General features: G+C 44.7%; 1 protein-coding gene across 1 annotated transcript in view; it reads left to right on the top strand.

Moving 5' to 3' along the window:
* The window catches only part of PLEKHG7 (pleckstrin homology and RhoGEF domain containing G7), a 53,195-nt gene that overhangs the window by 3,797 nt on the left and 22,254 nt on the right, over window positions 1-27,144 (top strand). The window contains exons 3-8 of the mRNA XM_075553214.1: window positions 6,330-6,457; window positions 13,468-13,508; window positions 18,879-18,974; window positions 20,578-20,721; window positions 25,206-25,301; window positions 26,069-26,170. Of these exons, the coding sequence (XP_075409329.1) occupies window positions 6,330-6,457; window positions 13,468-13,508; window positions 18,879-18,974; window positions 20,578-20,721; window positions 25,206-25,301; window positions 26,069-26,170 (607 nt within the window). The remainder of the gene's footprint in view (window positions 1-6,329; window positions 6,458-13,467; window positions 13,509-18,878; window positions 18,975-20,577; window positions 20,722-25,205; window positions 25,302-26,068; window positions 26,171-27,144) is intronic.

Below are 27,144 nucleotides of genomic sequence, written 5' to 3'. Positions count from 1 at the left end.
AGTAGGAGAAGTATGAGGAGCTGATACCAAGGGCTCAAGTAGAAAGTTTTGAAAATGATGATGGCAACATATGTCCAAATGTGTTTGATACAGTGGATGGATATCCAGTTACAAGAGCTGTAAAGAACCCCAATAAAATGATTTTTTAATGTAGGAGAGGTGTGCAGACTCATTGTCCTCTCCCTATATAATCTGGGTGCTGAGCAAATGGTCCAAGAAGCTAGGTTATATGAAGAGGAGTGTGGCATCAGGATTGGAGGAAGGTTTATTAACAACCTGCAGTAAGCAGATGACGCAACCTTGCTTGCTGAAAGTGAGGAGGCATTCAAGCGCTTGCTGATGAAGATCAGAGACTGTAGCCTGATGATTTTGGTCTTCTTTATATTGAATTGCAATTCAATATAAAGAAGACCAAAATCATCACACCTGGACCAGTAGGTAACATGATGATAAATGGAGAAAAGGTTGAAGTTGTCAAGGATTTCATCCTACTTGGATCCATAATCAGTGCTCACAGAAGCAGCAGTCAAGAGATCAAAAGATGCACTGCATCAGGCAGATTTGCTGCACAGACCTCTTCAGAGTGTTACATAACAAGGAGGTAAAAAATAAAAAGAACAAGGATTTAACTTTGAGGACTAGGATTTGCCTGGTCTTCGCCATAGCATCATCTGCATGTGAAAGGTGGGCACTGAATAAGGAGGACTGTACGAGAATTGATGCATTTGAACTGTGGTGCTGGAGAAGAAGATTGAAAGTAACCATGGACTGATAAAAGGACCAACAAATTTGTATTGGAAGAAGTATAGGCCATGGTGCTCCTTGGAGGCAAGGATGGCAAGACTTCGTCTTACATACATGGGACACGTTGTCAGGAGAGACCAGTCCCTACAGGAGGGCTTCGTGTTTGATACAGTGGAAGGGCAGCGGGAGAGAGGAAGGCCCTGGACAAGATGGACTGACACAGCAGCTGCATCAATGGGGGCTCTGGCATAAGAGCAGTTGTGAGGCTGGCACGGGACTGGGCAGTGTTTCATTCTGTTGTGCAGAAGGTCACTATGGTCGGAACTTATCCAAGGGCACTAACAACAATGTGTGCTGCCTTCTAACACCAGGAACTCATCTTGCAGCACTATATTGGACAACATTATCTTCTGAGCTGTAACGTTTTCATTGGCTAACTTTGAGAAGTAGGTTGTCAGACCTTTCCTCCTAGCCACCTTTGTCTGAAGGCTACACTGATATTTGAAATACCAAGAGCAGAGATTTCTGCATGGTAGCAATACACCAGCCATCAGAGTACGGCAAACTGAAAGGATGACAAACTGACAAATGGCTTGTTGTTGCTGTTAGGTGCCTTCGAGTCATTTCTGACTCGCGGCAACCCCCAAAGGGCCTTCATTCTTTTCGCTGCCCCTCTACCAAGCTTGAAGGCCTTCTCAGCACTCTCAGAAGATCCCCTGTCTGTGTCAGCGGGGGCTGCTCAGGTCCTTTGGCTAATGAATGATATGAAGGCCAAGGAGTTATGATGGATTCAGATGGACTGCTCTCAGCTCTGCCGTTGACTAAGCCTCCTCTTTGAGCTGATCTAAGAGTTGCAGTGAAGTCATTGGAAACATCGCTCCGTGCTCAAGTGCTTAGAGATCCTTTTCTCTCTCCTCTAGTCACAGTCTTCTGGAAAGCAAACCTGCCTTTGAATTCGAGCTGGGTCTTCCACGCAGGGCCAGGAGACCTCAGGAAACCCTTATCCACCCCTCTGAGTTGGCTCTGTTGACAGCAAGAGGCGTCATTTGCACGTCCTGTCCTATGGTCCTTGTGGACATCAACATGAAACCCCACGGAAGCCCTGAACAGAACGGGTGCTCAGCAAAGGCCCTCTGCTTTTCAATTTGAACTCGACCTATGGCTTACAAAGTAGGGGCATGAGAGGCCCTCTGGTCACATTTCCACCAGAAACTTTCCTGGCACCAACTTGCAGGAGCAGCCTGCCTCCGAGTTGAGTGCTGACGCAGGGGACCTGCCCACCCGTGGGGAGGAGGGGCGTGGAATTCCCTGGATTCCCTACATTGTTGCCGCCATTAGCCCACACTAGGGACCTTCGGATCTCCAGCAGAGGACAGAAAAAGAGATGTTCTGGTACCCGAAGGAAGAGAAAGAGATTATTCCCACTGCCATGGGACTAGTCCCTTCGGATCTGACCAGCCTGGGCCAACGCAACTCAGGGTTAGTGCACGTGTGGCTGTGTTTGAGAATGCAAGTGGCGGGGGGTGGGGGGTGGGGTGGGGTGTCAAGTCCAAAGAGGGCTGCAGACTCCGCTTGTCATCCCCTGGGTCCTGAGATTTTGTACTGAAGCAAAGGGTCAGGATAGCTGAGCATCAAACCAAAAAGGAGAACAAACCAAAAGATGTTTTTCTCAAGAATGTTTCTCTCATTGTGCTTTTCCAGACAAATGGAGGGCAACAGGAAGTTATACTGGACGTACCGACGGAGGATGGTCTGCCAGCCTCCGCCTGAGCACTGAGCATTGATTATGAGTTCAGTTCCTAACTTAGCTTTCCTGTGAAGAAACTGAGTGTCACCCAGTTCTCTTCTCTCCCTCTTCACACAGGACACCCCCAGACACCATTTCGCTCGAGGGGTAGAGAGTATAGAATTCTTAGGGCACCACCACGACTGCCTCCCAGGAGGCGCTCAATCCAGAACTAAACACAATGAGCCCGCAGGCAGGCAAGCCGCTTCTTAGAAGCAACACCCCACCCCAGTGGGGGCGGTGGTTTCCCTTCACAGAGTGCTTAGAGAACTTCCTTCTACTCCAAGCAGTGTGAGGCAGGGGAGCATTTTTCTGCTTCAATTCACATCTCTTCCCATTCCTGGGTACAGATATTCCTTTGTAGTGTCTGTGTAGGTTTCTGTTTGGTAACAACTGTACTTCTTAATAATTTCAATGGACTCATGCCTGCTGATGAACATGAACCTGTCATGTTTGTTGTGCTCTTCTGGGCTGTGTTCACCTTTCCAGCATGAGCATGGCTGAGACAGTAAAATCAAGGTCATGGTCGGGTTCAGGCTCTGCATAAGCAATTATCTTCTGTCTGGGTGCAAAATGACCTCAAAACCTGGCTGATAACATTCCAAACAGATGCCTTCGGCCAGAGGGTACCCAGCACAGGGGGGGTACCTGCTCCTTTACGGGGGATGGTGATTCAATTGGCATTTTACTTTTGTGAATGTATACAATTTTTCCTTATGATCTCGAATGGAAAAGCAAAATCTATCTGATGCCTGTCAGTCACTATATCATTGTGTAGGTCAACGTGCCTGTTATTCAGAAGTTCATCTGATCACCTGCTCTGTATGAAGTTCTGTGCCAGGTGCCCAGATGCTATGATATATGAGAGCTTCAAAAAGTTCATGGGAAAAATTCCACTTTCTTGGAATTCCATTTTTTAGGAACTTCTTTGAAGTCCCCTCATAGGAATACACAGTATGAGCCTTCAATGAAATCATTATCAAGGGGCAAGTTGGGGTGAAGAAGGGAAGGAGAGCGTTTGCTCTGTCTACCCAGGTCGGGAAAGGCTCTCTGGAGGAAGGATGGCTAAGCGGAAACTGAAAGAGGAATGTGAGTCTGCTTGGTCGACAAAGTGGGGCCAGCAAGCAGGGAGAAACTGCCTGTGCGAAGGCACCGAGGCCTGAAGTGCAGAGTGCAGGCTGAGATCGGAATGCAACTGCTTGACTCTGCAGCGCCTCCTCTAGTTTATGTTGAGGGGGTGGCATGATGCTTGGTGTGTGTAGACTCGGCTTTTCACCCATTTACTCAATAAATGCTTTTGAGCTTCACTAACAACAGGAGTAAGGAGACCTGATGGTGTAGTGGCTATATGTTGGGTTGCTAACTACAAGGTTAGCAGTTCGAAACCACCAGCTATTCTACTGAAGAATGTGAATCTTTCTAATTTGTAAAGAATTACCCTCTGAGAAATTCACAGAGGAAGTTCTACCCTGTCTTATAGGGTCGCGGAGTCAGAATTGACTCAACTGCAAGGATTTCTGGTTAACAGCAGGGATTGGGCAGTGTTTCGTTCTGCTATTCATAAAATCACTATAAATCACAACTAACTTGATGGCACCTAACAATAATAAACAACAGGAATTTAGAATTGGAAGTGGAGCTTAGAGTTACAGGGAAGGGAAGGCATAAACCTGCAAACGTATCTTATGAAGTAAAGTGCTTTCCATGAGACAGGATTATAAATGAGCTCCTCCAAACATCAAGGATGGTGAGACACGTATCTTGCACTTAAGGAACAGGCAGTCTAGTAAAGAAAGTAGAAATATAATAGAATGTTATATTTGTAAATACTCATCGGTCGGCCTAATAGCACTGAAAGCTTCCTGATTAAATTCTAGACACTGCACTAAGAAGACTCGATTGCTTAATGGAGTTAATCCTCCCACAATAACCAATTACAATGGGTAGGTATTGTGTTCTATGTTTCACAGGGTGGTGACAAAGGGTCCCGGAGATCACGTAACTTGCCCAGAGTCATGCAGCTTGGACTAAAGCTTAGGCAATCTGACTGCATGTTGTGAGCCACCACTTCAGGGTACTACTGAGCACAAATGAGCAGCACGTAGCCAGTCCAGATGGCAGGGAGGATGAATCCTCCTGTCCTGTCAGTAGGCATGCCTTTCTCTGAGGTCTGCAGAGAATATAAAAGCAGCTTAGAATCTTTGCAAACTATCAACCCCTTAATTATTACCAGATAGTGAAACATAGAGACCTTAAACTCAAAAGGATAATTTTTTTCTGCCAAAATTCACTTTGGTTACCTTTCTCCTGGAAATTGCTGTAATTTCCCATGCTCTGCCCAATGACCACTAAATACCATTGTATACTTCTAAGGACTTTATAAGAAAATTACAAAGAGGGTGAGGAAGCTTCTAGTATTTCACCCCGGGAGTGTTCTTCTGTTGACCCTTAATCTTCTCGTGTATGCAACGCCTCCCAAATACCCTGTAAAACTCCTGGCAGTATCTGTGTACTGTTAATCCATTGTGTGTCCATCCAGGACGATGACATGTAAGTTTCACTTCTCATTCATACCATGCGGATGTTCCAATCCCCACCTAATTCAACTCCTTCCTTCCCATAACGCTTGGTTTGGCAAATGTGAGGGGGGGGCTTTCAAAAAGTCCAGGAAAAAAGTGAATGAAAAGATTTCTTTTTTAATCTCCACAAACTGTTTAAAACCACCACGTAACAAATAGGGGAGAGATGTAAAAACTTGCAATTTGTATCATCTTACTATGAAGCCTCATCGTAAAGCAGGTGGTGACAGAGTCTAACAGATGTGGAGAATACAGAAAGGCTGAGATCAAAGCTGGCGAGAGCAGCATCAGGAGGATCTGTAACAGAAGAGCCTGGGTAGGCATGTGACAGAATATAACTCGGGTGACTTGCACAAATAAAGATGCTTCTCTGGTAGCTCAATGGCATTTGGTTTGAAGTTGAGTTTCCTCAGGCACATGTGAGTGACTACTAAGTTCCTTCTGTCTTCCTCTTCTCTAAGATGGCCACTGTACTTTTAGGTATCGTATTTATGTACTTCAGGTACTGTCTGCACTTTCAGGTTCCATTTTCCAGAAAGGCAGTAGAACAAAGTCAAAGGAAGGAGCTAGACAAGTTAATCCCTGTAAGAAAACGTTCCTAAGAATCCTCCCCCTGTCATGTGCACTTGTATCTCATAACCGTAAGGGTCAGTGTAGTAGCTGGGCAAAGAAAAGGAAGAATATGGACACCGAGTTGACCATGATCAATGTCTACCACATTATCATAAAAATTTACCAACAAAAAATTAGAGAAAGGGCTAGGGAAATATGACTAATTGATCAAAGCTGAGCTTAATTTTGTTCAAGTTTTTCCCTTTTCAGTTCCTTAACATAGCTAATCCACGGCCTGAATTTTGTGGGATGAACGGAAGGTAGATCGAATTGGAGAGGCGATAGAGGAGCACCTCTTACAAATTTCAATGTATGTGACTTGCAAAGACGAAGATCTTCCTCCCTCTAGTCTTCTGAGTCCGTGTTGTGTTGACATTGATACAATCCAAAGCCCTTCTGCTTTGGATAGGGCAAAAGCATGAATGGTCAGTAAGCAGCTGTGTGTCATCATGGCACGACTGTACATGGAGCCTGCAGGCCTCCAAGGCCTTCCTCAGCCAGCCGACATCGGCAGCTAGCAGCCAGTTCTGAAGGACCAGAGGCAATATGAGCAATGAACTTGCCTGCAGCCCCGCTCTCTCTTCTCTCCTTTTGTCCCCTGAGAACAGGTTGTACGAGCACAGGCGGAGTTCCGTGGTGCTGAACCTCCCTGGACTTGAGGTGTTCCCTGGAGACCTTCTGGTGTCAGATGGGGCTGCGGATTACCTGTGCCACCCACTGCTGCTGCTGAATTCAGGTTCTGTTCACTCCGTAAACATTCCTTGTAGCAGAACATCTGCACAGACCAGTTACACCAGACTGGCCACCAATTGTTGGGACCAGGCATATTAGTCAAGGATTTCCAGAGAAAATATAAAGCTATAAAGGGATTTATTTAAAGGAATTGGTTCATGCATCCATAAAGACGGACAAGTGGAATTTCTGTAGGACAGACCAGAAACTCCTGTGGGAATTCTATATTATAATCTTGAGGCTCTTCATTCTTTGCTGGTAAACCTAGGTTTTTGCTCTTAAGAGCAAATCTAATTGAATGCGGCCCACCCAAGTTATTGAGGGTAATTTCCTTTACATAAAGTCAACTGTCAACAGGCTGTCAATGTTAATCACATCTACAGCATACTTTAATTGCAATATCTGGACTAGTATTTGACCAAACTGAGTACCATATCCATCTAGCCAAGCTGACACAAAATTCCCCTCCCATCAGTTGAATACCAGTCCTGCTATTGGTCATTTACTTTACAAAGATGGTTCTTTACATTTACTTAGCTCTTTCCTCAAAAATATCCTCTTATCAAATAGTTACCCACCCACAACACCCCCTCCCACCCCAGGTTTAGTGCAAGATAACCGGTGGTGGTGATTGCCTCAGAGGAGAAAGCACACTCAGGCGGGTGGGCAGTTTCTCTATGGTAGCTGTAACGCTTACTCCCCATCCACCTTACTGCCCTTCACTTCCTGGTCTTTAGCCTCACACCGGTTGGTGCCCTCCACCACGGCTGTAGCAGGTGCAGCCAGATGAGTGCCCAATAGAGTGAGGTAGCCTTAGGGGTGACTCTTGCATTTTCATTTTGGTTGGAAAAACAAGTGGTGGTATCCCAGATGTATCATTCCCCAGTGGTCTGAGGGTAGGAAGGCCATGACTTGGAGAGCTAAAGAGACACTTAAAGATGATCCATCCCAGTGGATTTTAAACTGGTTTTGTACTTAGTTGAGCCTTTTAAACACACACACACACACACACACACAATTCTGATTTGGAACTCTAATCTGTAAAAGAGCTACAAATGGAGTGGCAATGCTTGAAGATGAGCAGGTTCTAAAGATTCGGAGGCATCCCCAGAAACCTCGGCCCCTTCCTCATTCGAACATGTGTAACGTGAGACCCAAAAAGGAGGAGGAGGAGCCCATCCAGGGCGTTAGCTAGTTTGTATTAGTGGGATGGGACTGGGCTCTGGACCACTAATCTCCTGTCTTGTTCTTACTCTTGCTATGACAATACATTGTATGTGCAGCTGTTATGGAAGCCAGTAGCCACCAGTGAGGGCATTATAATCACCATTTGTAGAGGCCTCCACTCTTCATAGATCCCCTTCACATGGACTTGTTGATGTGTTACAACAATCCAAACGAACAAACCAAGAGAAGTTCACTGATCTGCTCATGGACATGCCTCTAGAATTAAAGTAACCTCTGAACACAGTGCAATCTTAACAGAGTTCAGCCCTTGTTTCATGCTGCCTCAAGTGAATCAGGACCATATATAAACCAGAGACACATGAATAGATTTTGACTCTCCCTTGATTGTAGCTCTCATAGAAGAACAATTCGTTCTTGAGCCATGGCCTTTTTCAGTACTCACCCTCTGTGTTCATCCTGGTAGAGCAGAGAAACAGATCCAGGGAGACTCATATGTGTATATGAAAGAGCTTTCTATACAAGAGCAATTAAATATTGAGAAAACATCCCAGCCCTATCCAGATCAAGTACATAAGTCCGATATTAGGACATATGTCTAATACCAATCTATAAAGTCCTCTTCAGGCTCACAAAACACATGCAATGACACCAAATGCAAGAAGAGCACAGGCCAGTGGGTGGGAGACCTTGTGGATGTAGCGGAGGTAGAAGCTTCTCAGCACTGGTGTGGGTTTCCATCTGACTACTCAGCTCCAGAGCTCTGGCTGCATCAGTGGAGCTCCATAAGGTTCATCATCAGTAATGGCCTGCAGGAAGTGAGCTATTCATCTCCTTTGCGCCTCTACATGAGGTCATCAAGCTGTGACTCGGTTGACAGGCTGAACGCCACCCTTCACTCTTAAGTCTCAAATGGACAACTGGTGCAACTATCACACCCTCATAAGGAGATCACTGAAGACATGGCTGATATAGTAAAGGTGATGAAGAAATCAAATGGTGCCAGGCTATGAGAAAAAAACACGGTCTTGCGTCTTAAAGGCTTGTCTCAAAACAAGAAGTCACTTAAGTGAGGAATCAGTTAAGTCCACAAGCAAGAGGCACATCACTTTGTGTGATCTAAGGATTGTAAATAATAAAATCCAAACTCAGAGGAGGGAACAGTCCCAGAGGCTGAATTCTAAACACCCAATTTATAGAATGCTGTGGATGACAGTGGAAGCCCAAAACCCATTGGCTGTGTCCTTGTGTGGATTGATTCTCTGGTGAAACCCCACTGACCATTATCTAGGAATGCGAATAGTCTTGATATCAGACAAAGAGCATTGTAAAGTAGATTTTAGCAGCTGTAGGTAGGCTGAAATGTAACATCTTGTCATTTGATCTCCCTTTTGACCCATTTTTAATTCATTCTAGCTTTTACATATTTTCTGTTTTCTTCTCTATTGAGGTTTTTCTCTGTTTTATTTGGTCATTATTACTGTTTCTGGTTATTTTTGGGGGGGAGTAGTTTGTCTTTGTTTTGTATGTTTCTTTAGACAGAAACGTCAGGATGGATGGACCTATGAAGACAGTAACTAGATTAGGGATTGCTTGGGGGCCCTGAAGGGGAAGTTGCAGGGACATGAGAATCAACAGTAATGGTACAAGAAGGAAGAAAATGTTTCAAAGCTGATTGTGGTGATGAGTGCACACTTTCTTTTTACTTTTTTTAAAGAGTTAAAGGATAGATTTATATTTTAAAGGCATATCTTTAGTGGCTAAATGAAGGCATTTCTTGAATATCTCAGCTGTATTGTGTTCTTTTATCTTATGTGAGCTCAGGTGCTACTCCTAAAATTAATAACTATTTTTAGGTTATTATTATTTGAAAATTAATGCACATGTAATTACATAGTTCAATCACGTCAAGCAGAAATTGTACAATTGCTTCCACAATCAGTTCTCAAACATACTAATTCTTCCTGGACTCCTTGGCATCGTCTCCCTTTTAGCCTTCCACACCCCTGTGCACCTCCCCCGGGCACTCCCTGGAATCCTTATTCTACTTGCTGTCCTATAAGTACATCGATCCTGGGGTTCATTTACTGAAACACAGAAAAATGTAAGACAACTTCCAGAGTGTGACCCTAATGGCAAAGCACCTCTGAGATAAACCCTAATGTGAATAAACAAAACTAAAATAAAGCAGAAAGTCAGTGACAGGTTTGCCAGAATAGTAGATATCTTAATACAGCATGTAGGGCCTAGATGAAGCTAGACCGTGTTTGTCCGCTTACCAACAGTTCAACAATCTTGGCATGGCTGTCTTCCGCTTTCTCAGACACCATGTGTTTTCTGACTAAAGTCCTCAGGTATCTGAGGGAGACTGCAGTTCACCCAGTGAAGTTTCAGCATCGGATCTCACTGATGCAGTCTCTGGAGCAGGCTGTGCACCTTGAAGATCCAGGATTCAGTGTCCCAAGTTCCACAGAGCCTTCTTAATATAATGAAGACATTGAATTGTATGATATGCTAATTGTATCTCAAATAACTTTTAAAATATACTCTCAATCTATCATTTAGAATTTGGTTTCAAAGTCTGGTCCTGGGTGAGCATCTTTAATATCACCTGGGAATCTGCATATCAGAAATGCAGATTCTTAGTTCAACTCCAGAGGTATTGAATCAAAACTTCTTGTGGCTGAGCCCAGCAATCAGGTTTTTTTTAAAAAATAATTACACCAGGTGACTCTGATGATTTTGCTGGCTGCTAACATTTGAGAACTACCCTGCTGGGAACAGGGTATGACTGCATAAAACTATACTAGCAGTTCTTTGCTCAGTGCCATTTGGTATAATACAGTGTGATACCACACAATAAGAGTTACAAAACGTCTCCTATTCCACTTCTTTTCACTCACCTTTTCTCAATTAGTTTAGAATAGACAGGTTGCCAAATCATGGTCTTCAGTAGTGATTGTCAAAATTTGTCATATGAATCACTTAAAGATATTGTTGTATGAGATATTCCAATTCAGGAGGACAACATTTAATCCACATAATAACGATCATGGGTCCAATGTCTTCTTCAGAATGTCTGTGAAGCTTTTCAGAAGGGTCCCTCCCCCCTACTTATCCCGCAAATCTTAACAACAGAAGAGACCCCAGTTGCTCAGATTGAAATTGGACATAATTACCACTGGGCATTTGAGGGTTAACAGCTCTCAAATGTCAGACTATAAATGGTGAAGTCAATTAGTCACTGAGGGAGAGCCTCTTTATAAAGATCAATAAGGTGGTCCAAATAAGAGAGAGAATAATCAGTTGGGGAGATGACTTCCATAATTACAGAGGTTAAATTCTCCACAAGCACATCATACATGATCAATGCTATCTAAATAATTGCTTCTAACTAACTGAAACATGACACCGAGTCTCTTAGCGAACTTGATGTAGAAGAGAGTCCTGCAAAGCATCTCATTTCTTCCACCTTTCTCTGGGTATCATTACAAATTGATACAACCAACATATAAATTAAGGAACCAGAATCAAATCTCTTTATTTCCTGGTAATCTAGAAGCATTCTGTGACTGGGGAGACATTTACAGTGTATAACAGAGCAGCAAGGGGAGCAAAGCAATGAAGTCCCTGGGGAATACCAAAAGTGTTCAATGCAAGAATACTCTGGAGCCATCGACTCAACCAGAAAACACTCTGAAAGGTCAACCAACAGACCTGGATCTATTTATAGGCTTTTCTCTTTTTGTCCTTGGTTTTTGTTTTGGGTGGTGGTGTTTGGGTTTTGTTGTTGCTTTCTTTTGTTGCTTTGTTTTGCTCTGTCTTGTTTTTATGCTTATTATTGTCTCTGCATGTCTATCTAGATAAGATAGGCAGGATAAATAATCCAGAGGAGAAAAGAACTGAACCGATGATTCTTGGGAGACACGGGAGAGGAGGTGTGGAAAAGGAAGTAGGGCGTGGGGTGGGTGTCAACCAACCCAGGGACTAGGGAATAACAAGTGACCTAAAATTGATGGCAAGGAGGGTATAGGATGCCTGGTGGGGGTTGATCAAGGGCAATGTAGCCAAGAGGAATTACTGAAACCCAAATGAAGGTCAAAAATGATAATGGGACAAGAGAAAAGTAAAAGGAAATAGAGGAAAGAACTAGGAGGTGAGGACATTTGTAGAGGTCTAAATACAGGCATAGACATATGTAAATATATTTATATGATGATAGGGAAATAGATCTATGGGCATATATTTATAGATTTAGTATTAAGGTAGTAGATGGACATTGGGCCTCCACTCAACTACTCCCTCAATGCAAGAACACTTTGTTCCCTTGAGCTGGCATTCCACGATGCTCACCTTCCCAACATGATCACTGAAGACAAATGGGTACATAAGCAAATGTGCATAAGCAAATAAGAAAGCTGATGGTCCCAGCTATCAAAAGATATAGCATCTGGGGTCTTAAAGGCTTGAAGGTCAACAAGCGGCCATCTAACTCAGAAGCAACAAAGCCCACATGGAAGAAGCATACCAGCCTGCGTGATCATGAGGTGTCGATGGGTTCAGGTATCAGGCATCAAAGACCTAGAACAAAAAGATCATATCAATGTGAATGATCTGTGAAGGGAAGTGCAGAGTGGAGACCCAAAGCCCAATTGGACATTCCCTTACCGAAGGATCACAAGGAAGACATGAGCCAGTCAGGGGGCAGCATAGCACCGATGAAACATGTAACTTCCCTCTAGTTCATAAATGCTTCCTCCCCCTACTATCATGACCTCAATTCTACCTTACAAATCAGGTAGACCAGAGGATGTACACTGGTACAGATAAGCGCTCACAACATAGGGAATCCAGAACAGATAAACTCCCCGGGACCAATAATGTGGGTAGCGATACCAGGAGGGTAAGCGAAAGGTGGGGGAGAAAAGGGAAATTTATCACAATGATCTATATATAACCCCCTCCCAGGGGGACAGACAACAGAAGAGTGGGTGCAAGGAGACAGTAGGCAGTGTAGGATAAATAATAATAGTTTATAAATTATCAAGGGTGTATGAGGGAGGGAGGGTGGGGGAGAGGGGAAAATGAGGAGCTGATATCAAAGGCTTAAGTAGAAAGAAAATGTTTTGAAAATGATGATGGCAACATATGTGCAAATGTGCTTGACACAATGGATGGATGGATTGTGATAAGAGCTGTACAAGGCCCCAGTAAAATGATTAAAAAAGAAAAAAGAAAGAAGGATTTGTGGTTAAAGAATGGCTTATTCTCTACTCACAGCCAGCATTACTTGGAGGATAGTCGCTGGTGTCCATAAGCCCCAGCTCCTCCTTGATGTCCTAGGTTAATATTCTCCTATATCGGGGACTTTCATTTAACCACACTTTACTGAGAGATGCGATCTCCAAGTCTCTAATTGGGTCAGGCTATTGACCTTGCATGTGGTGGGGTAGTTTGTGGCCAAAAAACTCACTGCCATTGAGTCAGCAGGATGGTGTGCAAATGAACCATTCCTTTCAGTTTCAAGGTCCTTTGGCTATGTCTGAAATAAATTTCCTTTATCTTTACACCATTCTGTGAGTTTTCTTCAAGCGATAGAGAGATAAATAATACTCTAGTGAAAAAAAAGACAATTACACCATAAATCTGTGATAGAACACCAACCTTTAGGTAACGGCATTGCTTTATTCACTCATCTGTAGAAATATGAATATTCATTTTATGCATTCTGTTTGGCTCATTTAAAAAGCCGGGGTTATAGAGCATCTCAAATATCTATCAGGAGCAACTCAAAAGTAATACTATACTGTCTTTAATTTAACCCACCAGAGTCCAAGAAGTCAAGATGGCCTTTCTCCAAGAGGGGAATGGTGAGTATTTCAGTGTCATTCTGTTCGTAATTAAGCCTCTAGTAGCTGAAAAGGGACCCTAGAAGCAGAGTGGTTAAAGCACAAAGCTGCCTACCCAGAGCTGGTGATTCACACCCACCAGCTAATCCATAGGAGAAAGCTGTGGCAGTGTGCTCCAGAATTTACAACCTCAAAAACCTAGCAGGGCATTCGACTCAGTCCTAAGAGGCAACTAAGAGTCAGCATGGATTCACAGTAAAGGGGTTGGTTTCTGGCAGCCAAGAAAGTAAGAAATGAGTGAGGAGCCTCCTCTTCAGTCTGCTTCCTCGTGATATAAAGGCAGATAAGTGATATTCAAGTGATCACATCTAGAGTAGGGGTTACCAAACACGCCAAGTGGCGCTATGTTATACAACTTAAACGCCTACTGCCAGAGTTGATTCTGACTCATAGCCTCCCTGTAGGAGACGGCAACTCTAACTCTTGGGGGAGGAGAAAGACCCATATTTCTCCTAAAGAATGCTAATTGCCAGTGGTTAATGAGCTCTGCAAAACAAAGCAAAGAACGACCCTGATATTGTGGCGCTTTACAACTCTACGTGTCTGCCTTGGCACAGCTTGGGAAACAGCTCAGTTGAGGAAGGGAGCTTGTGTATGCCCCAGTGTGCAGGTTGGCCCATGCATGTTGGAAACATACATAGCACAGTCACTCCAAGAACACAATCAAACTCGCTGCTGTTGAGTCGGTGCTGACTTATAGCAGCCCTGTAGAACAGGGTAGAACTGTCCCGGTGAGTTTCTGAGACAGTAATTCTTTATGGGAGTAGAAAGCCCCGTCTGTCTCTTGAGGAGCACTGGTAGTTTTGAACTGCTGACTTTGCAATTAGCAGCCCAACATGTAACCACTATGCCACGGCGGCTCCTATTGCAGTCACAGATTCCCTGAGTATCTTTCTATGTCTGGGAAAGTTGGTTGGATTCGTCCTAGTGGGCTTTTAAAACTCATTCTCGGTTCCACTGCTGACTGTGTGGTCTCTGCCTCTTTACTGGCAAGGGCATGGGTGAACCACAGTCAGACCTCCCTTCCCGGCATGTTGGGCAGAGGGTGGGAATGCTCGTGCCCACCGCCAGACCCTTCTCCTCTGTTTTCTTGAGGAAAAGATGGCCTGGTTCAACAGTTGCTATTAGATGCCCTGGAGTTTCCCCTCCCCCCAGGACTCACGGCACCCCCACTCAAGACGAAAGGAAACTCTGCCCGCTCCGGCATCACCCTATGAATTGGGTTCTGGACCATTTCAACCCATAGGATTTTCACTGGCTGATATTTTTGAAAGTAGATCACCAGGCCTTTCTTCCGAGTCTATCATAATCTCAAAGCTTTGCTTGTTCAGCATCACAGCAACACCCAAGCCTCCACTGACAGATTGGGGGTGGGGGGAGTGTTGCACACAACGTGCTTTGCTGGGAATGAACCCATGCCTCCTGCAAGGAAGGCCAGAATACTATCACCCACAACCTGTGATCTCTCTGGTACAATTACTACGCACTGCAGCCAACAGCTCAAAGGAGATGCCGCGGGGGACTACCATCACTCCTTCCTCTCCAGCAAGTGTGTGGTCAGCTGTTGACATCTACGTTGGAGGTTCTGTGGCTACACATGCTTTTAATTTTTCTCTAAGCCCAGCAGCTAAATTAAAAGCTCCCTAACATTCCAATTCCAGCTGTTCCACACTTACTGCTGTGTGACCTTAGCCAAATGAATTAACTGCCTGAAGTTCAGCTTCCTTGTCTACAAAAGGCCTAGCATGATGTTTAGGAGTCAACACAGTAACCTATGTGGAGCTACGCTGGATCTTGGCACATCGGAAAGTCTTTCGGAGGGATGTGTTCTCTGAACAGTGTAGTTCAAGTGATCGCCACGTTATGTTTGCAAGAACAAAAAGCTTAGACGGGATATGGTCTAAACATCACAAGCGACACACAGTGCGCTGTCAGCGAAGCTCTGACACTCCTGTCCCCAGTGCGGGAGGGCTCCAGCCATTCTCCCTCTGCTGCATCTCCTCACGGCTGTCCTGCAGGTCTGAGGGGGCTCATCCCACAGCCCTCCCGGGTCCTTCTGCACGTGAATGTGGCAGGACCAGGCATCCATCCTGTCAGGGCCTCAGAGAAGAGACATCTTCCACAAGCTTCTCCAGAGCAGGGGCTTCTAAGAGCCACTGAGAAATAGGAAGTGCTTTTAGCAGGGAAGGGACACTGCTACAAGTTTCCTTCCCTGTAAAGAAGCAACCTGTTCCACTTGCGTAAGCGGGGTGCCATTGCCTGCCAAGCACTGTGCAAGCTACCCCAGGATACCAGGATGTCTCCTACCAGCTCACAGACAACGAGCTGGGGCTGGAGAGGACACTAGAGGCAAAAGGTGCTGACGCACGCACAGCATTGGGAGCACCCCTGGGACACGTCTTGAGTGAGAGAGTCAGGTGTTTTCAGCAACCGTTCTTTAGGCTTACACTCATGAAAGCGGGAGATCTGGCCCCTTAAAAACCAGCGCCCCCCTTTCCTTCCTTCCTTCTCTTGGCCTGAACCACCAAGCCATTCTTAATGTAATACACACATTTCCAAGGTGTATTTTTCCCAGCCTATGACAGGTCTTTTTCTCCTCTGTCCTTCCACAATCCCTTCCTTTCTTCCTGCCTTTCCTCCCCCTCCCCTCCCTCCCCTCCTCCCTCCTTCTTCCCCAAGCATCCGTAACAATATTAGTAGTCAAAGCAAACACACAGAGCATGCTTACTTCACTGCCAGACATGCTTCCCGTTTACATGTGCTCCTGTGTGTGTGTCAGGACTTCACATATGTTCACTCATTAATTCATACAACAGCTCACCACAGTAGCATCATCCCACTTTGCAGATGGGAGAAACGGGGTCCCAAGAGGTTGAGTAGCTTTCCCAAGGTCACACAACTCACGAGTGGCAGGGCATGGATCGAGCCGGGCAGCCCCGGTGCCCGGGTCTGAGTCTGTCTTAGCCATGACTCTGCACTGCTCCTCCAACCACATGCCACCCCAGCGCCACGGCACCACTGCCGCCCCACAGTTCCACTGCCAGCCCCCCTTAGGTAATAAGCTCCAGCTCACCCTCCCCAGAATAAATCATAGTGATCGCTTTTCTTTAGGCCCCTTGTAAGTGCCCTCAAATCCCAGGCTAGTGAAGAAACAAGGCCCTAAATGGGTAGCAACTTTAAAGAGTTAACCAGGCCTTTGGGAGGAATGGCCCCTCCCTTACTACTGGGAGTTCCACCACCTCTGGCCGGGAGGCTGGTCAAACACACAGAAAGCCACAGTGAGTGCCCTTCACATTACACAAGGGCCCCCCGTTCCCCCAACTCCCACACGGCCTCCATTGCCTTCTCTGGCTTCGTTTCCAACTCGTTACTGATGTTTCCCCCCCCCCCCCCACAACTTGCTGCCACTATGGTTTCAGACATCAACACAAGGCAAATGTCCCAGTGGCCGTAGGAGGTCCCCAACTGGTTCCAAGACTCCTTTGTTTCTGTGCAAGTGCCTGAGTTCACAAAAGGTTTCCTCTTTCCTGGCTATCACCGCGCCACCAGGGAGAGCTGCCCGGGCCTGCAGTGACTCCCTCCAGCACATTCCGAAGCTGCGTGGGGGCTGCTGCAGATGCATGGCCGCCCCTACTCCCCTCAGGCCAGGACACCAAAACAGGAGCCTTCTCCTTTCCTGAACACAGAACCGGTTGATGACAGCTTCTCTCGAACAGCTTAGATCCATGGTGGCACCATGCACCCTGGAAGCACAGCTTTGGGTTAAAAAGAATCATTTCTGACAAACATGCATTTGGAATACAGCCAACTTGGTTATCTAAAGCCTTACATGTGGTTCCATGACAGCATCTTCCCACTTCTGTTGGTGAAAGGAGCCCTTTGGGTGGAAACCCCTGATGTTACAATGGAAGGTTCAGTGAGGAGGAGAAACTGCATCTGATGCACTATGAGAAAATAATTCAGACCCCAAAAGAGGAATAAATGTGGTTCCACTTAAGACTTCAGTAAGCGTTGTCAGTGATAAACCCAGGGGCGAGCACTATGAGTAGTTTCTCTTTCTTTGAGTTTCGTTTCCCAACTTTTCTGCCACCATCATGCCTTATACTTGTAAACAGATTTTGTAAATATTATTTAAACTTATGTTTGTGGGTTTTTTTCTTTGATTTTTTTAAAATGCTTTTCTTGATGTGAAATCCACATCAAGGTCAATCTACAGAGGCAGGAACTGGATTAAGGGAGTCCTTGCGGTGTAGTGGTTGTGTGCTCGGCTGCTAACCCTAAGGTCACCAGTTGAAAATCACCAGCCCATCCTTGGGGGAAAGAAGGGTTTTCTACTCCCGTAAAGAGTAACAGGCTTAGAAACTTACAGGGACAGTTCTATCCCGTCCTGCAGGGTCGCTATGAGTTGGAATCGACTGAATGGCAATGAGTTTGTATTTTTGGAGTAAATGGATTAATAGTTTCTTGAGGTTATGGTAGGGGAAGTTGGTGGGGGCGATTGGGGAAACTTAATGAGTACAAGTAAAAAGAAATGTTGTCAAAACTGATTGTGGCGTTGCACTGAGAGATATGTGAATTATATGTCAATAAAACTGTTAGAATATTTTTATTATAAGAGATCTATCTTTCATTTTAAGGAAACTAGAGTCTCTAGAATGTCCTGGTGTTGTTTAGTTTAGATTATTGTGTTGGATACTTTCAGTTAACACTCTAGGCTTTATCTAGACAACCGCAGAAGTAAAGGTTAAACTAAGTATGGTCTGAAGCATCTTCCAAAGCTAAGGTCCCAGGCTCCAGAATTCAGAGAACTGGAATAGTAAAGGAGTCTGTGCCATCCCACTGGGTTGACGTATCTATTTGCTTTAGGACTCTTCAATACCTTGCCCTTCCCCACCCCCACCCCACTCACACATACACATGACCCTTTCATTAGTAGTATGAGCGATTTGGCAAGGCACTGGTTTCTCTCCTCCAGACTGACATTCTCTGGCCCTCTAGTTAAACGTGTTCAGCTACCAGCCCAAAGGTTGGAGGTTTTAGTCTATCCAGTGGCATCTTGGAAGAAAGGCCTGCTTGTCTGCTATCTGAAAGCCCAGAGTAAAGCCGTGCTCTACCCACACACGGGAACCACGAATCCGACTCGTGAGGAGCAACTCCTTAAGGGAGGGGTGGCTCAGACTAAGCGTGGGAAATAGCTGCCGAATGTCAAGGGCAAACTAGGCGGTGTGTCCTCGTGCCCATGAGCGAATGAACCAAGGTGCGGAGGCCGCTAGCATTATGTGCCGAAAGAATGCGTGTGTGTAACTGCTGCTTCTCCCCGTCCCTGAGTAGGCCAAGGACAAGCACAAGCACATAGCTGACCTGGAGCACTGCCTGTCCGCCGTCAAGATCACAGACTTCCGGGGCTACGAGTTCCACGGCCTTAAGGTAGCTTCACAGGCTGTTGCCTGTGCACCACGGCGTTTCATTGTCAGTCATTCATTTAAATGGTCAACTGGCTGCCTTATTCAAGGACGACCAGTGAGCCACTCTGATGCACTCTGTGGCCTCGGGGAAAGTCCTCTGATTGGATGAGGCCATGCAGACTTGGAGCACAGACCCTGCAGATGGAGACGCCTCGTGCAAATGTTCATAGCACGTTTCCTCTCTGGGCCGCTACTGCTTCAGCTGAAAACCAAGGTGGTTTTGCTAGGGCATCAATTTCTTTTTCTTCTTGAAGAACAGTTTTATTGTTTTTTGTCAGGTATTACTTGATAGTTTTCATTACTATTTTAAAACGTCTTATAGTCTAGTTTTGTGTATCTCTTTTATCACTCTTATTTAAGCATTAACTACATAAAATTATAAATGACCTTTTGTTGTATCATTTTTTAATACTTAAGCCAGTCCATTAGGGCAGCAAGCCAGTTGGTAAATTATTTGAATTCCACTACTGGCTACCAGGCAATTTAGAAGGCCCTGGGTAGCTTAATGGTTTTGAGCTGGCCTGTAACTGCAAGATCAGTCATTCAAAACCATCACACCTGGCTCAGTGGGAGAAAGATGAGGCTTTCTGCTCCCAAAGAGTCCCTGAAACTCAGTGGGGCAGTTCCACCCTATCCTAACGGGTTGCCATGAGGCAGAGTCAACTCAATGGCTGTGAGAGTTTGGCATGGCTCAAAGGCAAGGGCAATTTCTAATGGTCTCTTGAAGTCAAAAATCCCTAGCTCTTGATTTTTTCCACAATCTTTGCCAGTGGAACCTGGAATTGGAATTCCTAGTCGGGGTTCTATTTTTTAAAATGGTTCTTTTTGTTCTTGCTTGGTTGGTCTGCTTAATAGACATTCTTTATAGAGCAGGTTTGCTGAAAAACCACCCAGAATTCCATCTTCTTCTCCCTGCGCACATCGTCTCCCTGCGCACGTGGTTGGGCCATCTTGCGTGTGTGTTGCCAGATGAGGCAGTGCATCCCTCTGAGGCAAAGTCCCACATCCTTATTCCGGCTCACTCTCGAGGCTGGCCCATTCTCAGCGTTTTTGCCGTGGGGCCCCACCATAGTATCACAGAAGAAAGTTGCACTGCACTTAAAAATGCCAGATGTTTCACCTCTGGATTCCTCGCTCCCTCCATGACTTTGCCTTTTCCAGAAGGCCACATAAGAATCATACAATATGAAACCTTTCTGACTGGATTCTTTCACGGTTTGTTGATTGTGGTTTTTTTTTCTTGAGATTTTTTTTTATATAATAAACTGAAAAGGATTCAAAGCTCCATCATCACTAAAAACAACCCCCGCTGGGATTCCTGTCCCCTGGCCACTGAAACCAACATCTACACATGTGACTCTGCTGCACACTGGGGAGGGGCTGGGCTCCCAGCCATCACCCACAGAGGCTGTGCGATCTGAGTCATTTGAGGAGCAGGGAGGGGTGCCCGGAGCCTGCAGCCAGAAAGCAGGCGCTGGGGGGATTGCTTGTCCCGGCTGTCCACCAGACCAAAGCAAATGGAACTGAAGATGTTGTACCCACTCCTTTTCCCTCCCCACATGCAGGATAAGACCTGGGATGAAGTCGTGGAAACACATCAGAAACTCTCCCCTGACCAACGAGACCTGAGGAAGCAGCAGGAGGCCATGTGGGAGCTTTTCACCAGCGAATGCACTTACTTTTTGGACCATTTGTTAGTTCTCAAGATGGTAACGTTGGGTTTACTTTTTGTAATAGATAAAAACTGGGGGTTTGTTTTCCACTACTATGCTAACAAGAGAGTCACCCCCCCCACACACACACACGTTCGTCTAGGGCAGTGGTTCTCAACCTTCCTAATGCCTCCACCCTTTAATACAGTTCCTCCTGTGGTGCTGACCCCCAACCATAAAATTATTTTCGTTGCTACTTCAACACGGTCATTTGCTACTGTGATGAATCAGGCGACCCCTGTGAAAGGTCGTTTGACTCCCAAAGGGGTCGCGACCCACAGGTTAAGAACTGCTGTCCTAGGGGATCTTCCAGAGCATTTTATTTACTGTTTAATTTGTTTGCTTACCACTTTGTTGTCTGCCTATTAACGTCCTTGAGTAAACCTCTGCAAAGCGGATATGATCGCCCAGGTGAACTCATCCAAATTCCAGTTGATGGACTCTTCTTTTCTGCCTAGTACTCGCTTGTCTACACACTCCTGTGTCCGGGAGCTGTGTGGGTGGCCGTTTCGTCTGGGGGCAGCTCCTCTGTTGGAACTCTTGCTGCTGCTCTTACCAGCTGGAGGACGCCCAGGCCGAGCTCCGAGGCTACCTGTGTCCGTACTAGAGTGGATGGCATCGTATTTACAATGTGTCCACCTGGGGTCGAATGGGGCTCCAGGCTTGCACAGCACCCCCTGCCTGGCCGGGTGAGGCTCTGAGCAGACTTCCTCATAGAAGACAGTCTCTAGGTCGTGAGGAAGGAAAGAGACTACCTTTCCTCCAAGACCACGTAGTTCCCAACGTTGCACTGAGATGGGACACTTGAGTTTAAGTGCTAGATGTGTCTCTGATTTGCGGTGTGCATTTAGCAAAGGCTAGGCTTTCGCATCCTAAAACAGGACTCTGCCTACTTTCTCTGTAAAGCACCGGTTCTCAATCTCTGGGTCGCAACGCCTTTGGGGGTCGAATGACCCTTTCACATATTTCCAATGGTCTTAAGAACAGAGACACTGTTCTTCCATTCATCTCCAGGCTGGTCTGCCCACATGCAGATCATGACATCCTCACACCAACCCTGTCACACACACCTTGTACAAATACAGGTGCTATGCGACAGGTTTAATGCCATAATGTACTTATGCAGACCAGTCACATATGTGTAGAGAGCAGCTGCTGTGTAGAAAGCAGCTTCTGTGTTGAAAGCAGCTACTCTGTTAAAAGCAGTTACTGAGTTAAAAACAGCAAGATTAGAAATAAAATGACACTTTATGAATTATAAGTACTGGGTAAATGCTTTCATTATGTTCAATTTGAAACAATGAAAATACATCCTGAATATCAGATATTTATGCTACAATTCATAACAGTAACAAAATTACAGTTATGAAGTAGCAACAAAAATAATTGTATGGTTGAGAGGGGGGTCACCACAACATGAGGAACTGTATGAAAGGGTCGCGGCATGAAGAAGGTTGAGAACCACTATAGTCAGGAAGCCAGTGTTTTCAGATTCATAGTCTCTTTTGCAACTACTCAACTCTGCTATTTAAGTGCAAAAGCAACCAGACACAACATGGAAACAAATACGTGACTGTGTTCCAATAAAACTTTATTGACAAAATTTTGCCCACAGGCTACAGTTAACAACCCCTGTCCAAAGATATCAAGCCATACCAGTTGGGGAGCTATAGGGTGAGGGGAATGATAATACTATCTCTGGCTATCTCATGGGGTTATTTTGAGAAACAAATGTGTTACTTTTGAAATCTATCAAGCGCTAATGGCAGTTATTATTTTCTTTAAGTACTATTTATGAGGCATCAGTCACACTGATTAGTACTTTACCAGCAATATTTAAACTTAAAACATACTTGATGAGAAAGCTGAAAGCAAGCATCTGTCAGGATGCTCCCAGGAACAAATGACAGGACACTAATGTAAACAATGAGCGATTCCATTACCCGGTAACTCTGAAGAACGGAAGCAGGAGGAACTGAATGCTGGTTTGATCAAGGATTTCAAAATGGCCAAGTTTCTCCTCTCTGAGTCCCGTGGCACCACCTTCATGTCAACTCTGTAGTTCTAGAGTGGCTGTCGTCTGAGCGCCTGTGCTTTCCGAGAGAAACAGAGAGAAGGAGAGAATTCCTTTTGGGCATTCTTAGCAAGAGTTTTGAGGATAGTTTTTATGGGACAAGCTTAGCTCAAATGGTCCCCTTGACTCAAGTGAATGAAGGAATGTGCTGATTATCTTAAGACAACCGAGCCCATTCCTGGGAGTGAGGCTTGCTTCCCGGGTGGAGCATGCTCTCTGGCGAAGAGCACATCCTGGGATGGAAACCAAGATGCTGGAAGAGGAGCACGGAAGCTGGTGGTGGCCAGTAAGTGTCCACAGTCGTTCCCTAGCCCCTAGCAAGACAGAGCCTTCTGTCCTGCACAAACTTTCAAAATGGCACGTTCTCATTAACCTGCTTTCAGCTATTGTCACATGGAATGTATGTGCCTGGTTGCCTGAGTGTGATAAGCTGGGCTGGTCATCACAAGGTCAGCAGTTTGAAACTACCAACCACTCCATGGGGAAAAGATGGGCCTTTCTATTCCCATAAAAAGTTACCGTCGTGAAAAGCCACACAGGCATTTCTACCCTGTCCTCGGGGCTGCCGTGAGTCAGAATCAACACAATGGCAGTGAGTGTGGTTTGGTCCTAGACCTCCTTGTACACAATCACGGTGAGTTTCTCAAAGTCATTTGCCAATTGGATTTACTGAACTTGGACAGAAAAATACACGTATTGGAGATCTCAATATTTAAAAGTAGGGAAACATCTGTGAAGCTAAGGCTTTTTTTTTTTAACAACATAAATATCCAAAATTTTACCAGTTGATCTGCAGTGTTGAGTTCTTTCTGATAGTGATATGTTTTAGATACTTTAATATTGACCCATTTCCAGTCGATAACTCATGGATTTGAAAAGGTCTAAGTCAGAGGTTCTCATAATGGGACGGTCCGTAAGCCAGTACCCTCACAAACACTAGGGAACTAACGATAATCACAAATTCCCAGACCCTATCACAACCTACCCAATCAGAAACTCTAGCAATGTAGACCTACTAGGTCAGGGGCCCAACATCTCTGGTTTAAGCAAGGCGCCTGGGTAGTCCTGATGCAAGTTCAAGAACCACTACAAAACCAAAGACAGCACTGTGCTCTCAGACAACTCTGACTCATAGCGACCCACTGTCCCTTTGAATTTCCAAGGGTGTAAATCTTTACAGGAGCAGACTCATCTTTTCCTCAAGGAGCAGCTGGTGAGTTCAAATTACTGGATTTCTCATTAGCAACCCAATTCATAATCTACTCCGTCAGCAAGCCCCCAAGAATGTCCACACTAAGTAGCCCAAACCAAACTCCCTGCCATGAAGTCAATTCTGACTCCCAGCGACCTTGGGAGAGAGCAGAGTAGAAGCATCCCGTGGGTTTCCAAGGTGAAATCTTTACAGACTGTGGTTGGCAGCTCAATGCAGAATCCGCCCCACCACCAGGATGCCTCCACTATGTTATTAATAATAAGAAAATAAAAATAGAGAATGCTATCAATTTCAAAAGTGGTGTTTTCCAGTGTTTCCAACTGGTTTACTCTGATTAGATCCCCTGTTGAAAATTTGCATTACCAGCCCAGACACCCAGATAAAAGGATCTAAATTCTCACCTGGAGGATCTTGTTAAAATGTCCATTCTGATTCAGTATGTCTGGAGTGGAAATGCACATTCCCAGCAAGGGATCCATTATAAATGAGCCAGTTCAAAGCCCTGGTGCCTACCTCTCTTTCTCTTCGCTCTCTCTCTCTCTCTCTGTCACACACATGCACACACAGAGTAGAAGGCTGCTTGTGAATAAGGATCAGAGTTCGTTCTTCCTGACTCACTATATAGTTCTTCCATTGTGAAGGCATCAACTCTAGTAATAACATGCATAGCCACTTAATGTTTTCATAATATTTCATGTCTTTATTTAATTCTAAATATTTTATTAATAATCATGAGCACTTCAAAAAGTTTGTGAAAAAAATTTCATAAGCTCTAATTCCCCTCATATATTAGTTCAACACTTCTCTGGTTTCAATCCTCCAAAGGTAGAGCAGTTGGGTCTTTTGCAGGAGTGATAAAAGAGAACACGCTCCGTGTTGATTGGCAATCAAGTGAATGTTGTCAGCCAGAAGGAAACCTTTGCGATTTTGTTGAAAGAGCCCTTTTATACCGTCTTTCTCTGCAGGAATGCTGTTAAGATTCACATAAGCAATGACAACTTCCCACTGAAGCGCACACCTCTGATGTGTTTTATGCATTTAAGTGTCACTGTTGGTATTCAGCAAAATTCCTACAACCAGGAGTTGTAGCTTGCAGTACAGTTACACAGAGGAGTTTTGTGATTAGTGTTGCTTCCAAGAACTAGTGCCGACAATTTTAAAGCAATGAGTAATGTGTCCTTGTCTTTTTTCAAGATCTTTATGAATACACTAAAATATCTACAAACTCACGAGTACCTCCTGGACGTGGACTTATGGAGACTTTTTGCAAACCTGGAGGAGTTAAGTCAGGTGAGCCAAAGGAGAAAGAGGCCTGTAGAAGCCATGTTTTAAAGTTCAGAAGGTCATGAAAATTCATGCTTGGTCTATTCCTGTGGCGAGTAATGCATCCTTCCTGGAAAGTAGAAGATGGTTTATTCCATATTCCATTCCATGAAATCTTTTGATCAGAAAATATGCTTTGCCATCATTCCCATAGAGGCCAAATATTTGTTACTCTTTGAAAACACTTGCCATTTCCCCATAACTATGCAGGTAAGAAAGGATCCCTGGTGGTAGATGGTACAGGTTAAGGCACTTGACTGCTAACCAAAGGTTTGGTGGTTGCAGCGCACCAGCTAATCCCCAGGAGAAATACGTGGCCATTTGTTCTGTACAGGTTTGTAGCCTCAGGGCAGTTCTGCTCTGTCCTCTAAAGTTCAAGTGTCAGAATAGACTCAATGGTAGTTGGTAGGTTGATTTATGAAAGTGCACATATTCCTAAAAACTCCACCACCATCATAAATGTTTATATTCAAATGAATGTACTTTCTTCACATGTACTATAAATAAATAATCTCTCTTCTTAAAATAAGTGGAAGAAGGATATCAATAATTCCATATTAATAAAACATTGAAAAGGTATATATCGGAGGATAGGGAAAAATATTTGAATTTTGCCAGAGGATAAATTTGAAATGGGAAACAACTGTAAAGATGATTTTTAAAGTTTTCACCAAATGTTTGATGCTTGTTCTGGGGCATGTGCCTTATTCTTGCTTTCCTCTCTCGGGCCTTAGACCAGCTTTGGGTTCGTGAACAGCCTTTTCGGGACCATGAAGGAGGAGGGAGACACTGCTGAGCCTGCTCTGTCCATGGACTTCATTTCCGTGCTCACAAAGGTAAAATCCTTCTGGGAGCTCTCCACTTCAGGCCACAAATCCCTGGGAAATTGTTTTATCTACCCGCAGTTTTGTTTCAGAGAAACAAGCATCATTACCCTCCCACAAAGAAGCCTTCCCTTTCTCTACTCTATCAAGGTTTTCAAAACAGCTCGGAGGCTGTGTTACTGCTGTTACATCTCCTATATGGGTTTTATTCACACACACACACACACACACACACACACACACACACACACACACACACGTGTGCACGGGAAATCCATTTCCAAATCTGTTTTTTTTAATGACTTCAATTTAAAGCAATATTCATGGCAAGAGTTTATCGTATGCTAATTACATGGTTCAGTTGTTCCTCTAACAAAAGTGCCAGTTGCTCAAAAAAGAGCTAAATAAACCTTCAAATTCATCAACACTCTTGATGAAAACAGCCTGTGGAAATACAAAGAAAAAGGAAAATTTGCATTCTGGGTTTGATAAGGTCTCGAATAGATATTGGGTGCCCACCTCAATATTTTATTGTTGTTGTTTTACTCTGAGCTTTTCAAGATTATTATTATATTCAGCAAGACTCATATTCTTAAAAATGTTATAAATATTGATGTTTATGTATTGAGCACTTCCTGAGTAGTAGGTAGAGAGCTGATACCCCATACACCACTACTAACACCATCAGCCACTCTTAGGAATGTCCAGTCTAGTGGAAGAGAAATGAATCTGATAATGACATATTTTGTAGATTTGCAGTTACAGAAACCCCCAGAAGCAGCTCTACTCTGTCTAAAGGATCACTGAGTCAGGATCAACTCAATGGTCGTGAATTGGTGGGGGTTTTGTTTTGCTTTGCTTTGTTTGTGTCAAAGAAGGTTAGAAGCCCGGTGTCACTATGGTGAAGCATTCTGTGGCTTACAGAAAGATCAGGGGTTCCAGCCTCCAGATACTCCACAGGACAGAAAAACGCAGCAGTCTGTCTC

Source organism: Tenrec ecaudatus, chromosome 6 (assembly GCF_050624435.1).
Source record: "Tenrec ecaudatus isolate mTenEca1 chromosome 6, mTenEca1.hap1, whole genome shotgun sequence".
In the NCBI taxonomy this organism is placed as follows: Eukaryota; Metazoa; Chordata; class Mammalia; order Afrosoricida; family Tenrecidae; genus Tenrec; species Tenrec ecaudatus.
Note: the sequence above shows the minus strand (reverse complement) of the source record. Positions and strands in the feature narration are given on the sequence as shown.